Genomic DNA, 1908 nt, shown 5'->3' on the forward strand with positions numbered 1-1908 from the left:
AAAAGAGTAGGAAGGAAAAGAGCAGGAATAGGGAGGAGGGAAAAGAGAGGACGGAAAAGGGAAGGAGGGAAAAGAGGAGGGAAGAGGAGGAATAGGGAGGAGGGAAAAGAGCAGGAATAGGGAGGAGGGAAAAGGGAGGGAGGGAAAAGGGAGGAGGGAAAAGAGCAGAAATAGGGAGGAGGGAAAAGGGGGGAGGGCAAAGGAGGGAGGGAAAAGGGAGGAGGGAAAAGAGCAGGAATAAGGAGGAGGGCAAAGGAGGGAAAAAGGAGGTTCCCATGACCAGGAATAAGGCAGCACTCACTGGGAAGTGTGTGACCCAGTGGATCACCTCGGAGCCCGTGGCCAGATCCCGCTCGATCACGTCCAGTTTGATGACCAGGTTGTCCCACTTCTTCCTGTATTCCGTGTCCAGCTGGCAAGGAATTCCCAACCAAGGGTTTGGGTTGGGAAAGACCTTTAGGATCACCCAGTCTGGGAATGGTTTGGGTTGGAAAAGACCTTGGAAGATCACTGGTTGGATTGGATGATCTTCAAGGTCTTTTCCAACCTAAACCATTCCATGATTCCAAGAGACAAGTCCCCATTCCTCCATCCCAACCTTCTGGGATTGGTTTCATCCTGCCCAACATTCCCAGTATTCCAGACACTCACCTGCACATTGAAGAACTGCCTGGGAGTCACATCTGTGTAGGATCCAAACACTGTGGGAAGAGAAATCCCTCAGGCCCAGGGAGGAAAACATCCCAGTTTTTCTCTTGGAGGGACAAGATGGGAAGGAAAAGGGGTTTTCCAGAGGTTGGGATCCCCCCAGGAAGGGCCAAGAGGAGTTGGAATCCATGGAAGGGGAAGGAAAGGATGAGTATTTCCAGGTTTTGAGGGAATAGAAGCTGTGGAGGGGGGAGGAAAAGATGAGAATTCCCAGGTTTTGGGAAATAAGCTGTGGAAGGGGAAGGAGAAGAAGAAAATTTCCAGTTTTTTGGGAAAAGCTGCAGGGGGGAAGGATGAAAATTCCCATTTTTGGGGGAAACAAGTTGTGGGGAGGGAAGGAAAAGATTAAAATTCCCAGTTTTTGGGAAAAGCTGCAGGGGGGAAAGATGAAAACTCCCAGTTTTTTGGGAAACAGGTTCTGAAAGGGGAAGGAAAAGATGAAAATTCCCAGGTTTTTGGGAAAAGCTGCAGGGGGAGGGATTAAAATTCCCATTTTTTGGGAAACCAGTTGTGGGGGGAAAGGAAAAGATGAAAATTCCCAGATTTTGGGGAAATAAGCTGTGGAGGGGGAAGGAGAAGAAGAAAATTCCCAGTTTTTTGGGAAAAGCTGCAGGGGGGAAGGATGAAAACTCCCATCTTTTTGGGAAACGGGTTCTGGAAGGGGAAGGAAAAGATGAGAATTCCCAGTTTTTGGGGCAAACGAACTGCAAAAGGGGAGGGCAAAGCTGGGAATTCCCAGTGGGAATGCTGGGAGCCCTCACCTCTGTACTGGTAGAGGTGGGTCCCCTCGATGGGCCGACGCCAGAGCTTGAAGTGCTGCTTGTCCATCACCAGCTCCCAGGGAGCAGCTGGGAATTCCGGGCGGGAATCTGGGCACGGACACTCCCCCTGGGCCAGCCTGGAGCCCTTCTCCATGTGCTGCATCTCCTGGGCAGAGCTGGGCAGGGAAGGAGCCCCGGGAAGTGCTGAGGGTCATTGAAGGCTGGGGGGGCCCTCAGGATCCCGGGAACGGGCTGGGAAGTGTCCCCTGGCCCCATGGCACCAGTGTTCCCAGTGTCCTCTGTCCCCACTGTCCCCTGTCTCCATGGCACCAGTGTCCCCAGTGTCCCCTGTCCCCATGGCACCAGTGTCCCCAGTGTCCTCTGTCCCCACTGTCCCCTGTCCCCATGGCACCAGTGTCCCCAGTGTCCTCTGTCCCCA

The 1908-nt window shown here is 53.0% G+C and overlaps 1 protein-coding gene across 1 annotated transcript in view; it reads right to left on the bottom strand.

The window, feature by feature from the left end:
- STARD7 (StAR-related lipid transfer (START) domain containing 7) overlaps window positions 1-1632 on the bottom strand; it is an 8792-nt gene extending 7160 nt beyond the window's left edge. Inside the window, exons 1-3 of the mRNA XM_010007427.1 lie at window positions 1470-1632; window positions 652-701; window positions 302-412 (exon numbers count right to left, since the gene is read on the bottom strand). Coding sequence (XP_010005729.1) covers window positions 302-412; window positions 652-701; window positions 1470-1632 — 324 coding nt within the window. The remainder of the gene's footprint in view (window positions 1-301; window positions 413-651; window positions 702-1469) is intronic.
- Between the last annotated feature and the right edge of the window lie 276 nt (window positions 1633-1908).

This window comes from Chaetura pelagica, unplaced genomic scaffold (assembly GCF_000747805.2).
Source record: "Chaetura pelagica isolate M959 unplaced genomic scaffold, ChaPel_1.0 scaffold540, whole genome shotgun sequence".
In the NCBI taxonomy this organism is placed as follows: Eukaryota; Metazoa; Chordata; class Aves; order Apodiformes; family Apodidae; genus Chaetura; species Chaetura pelagica.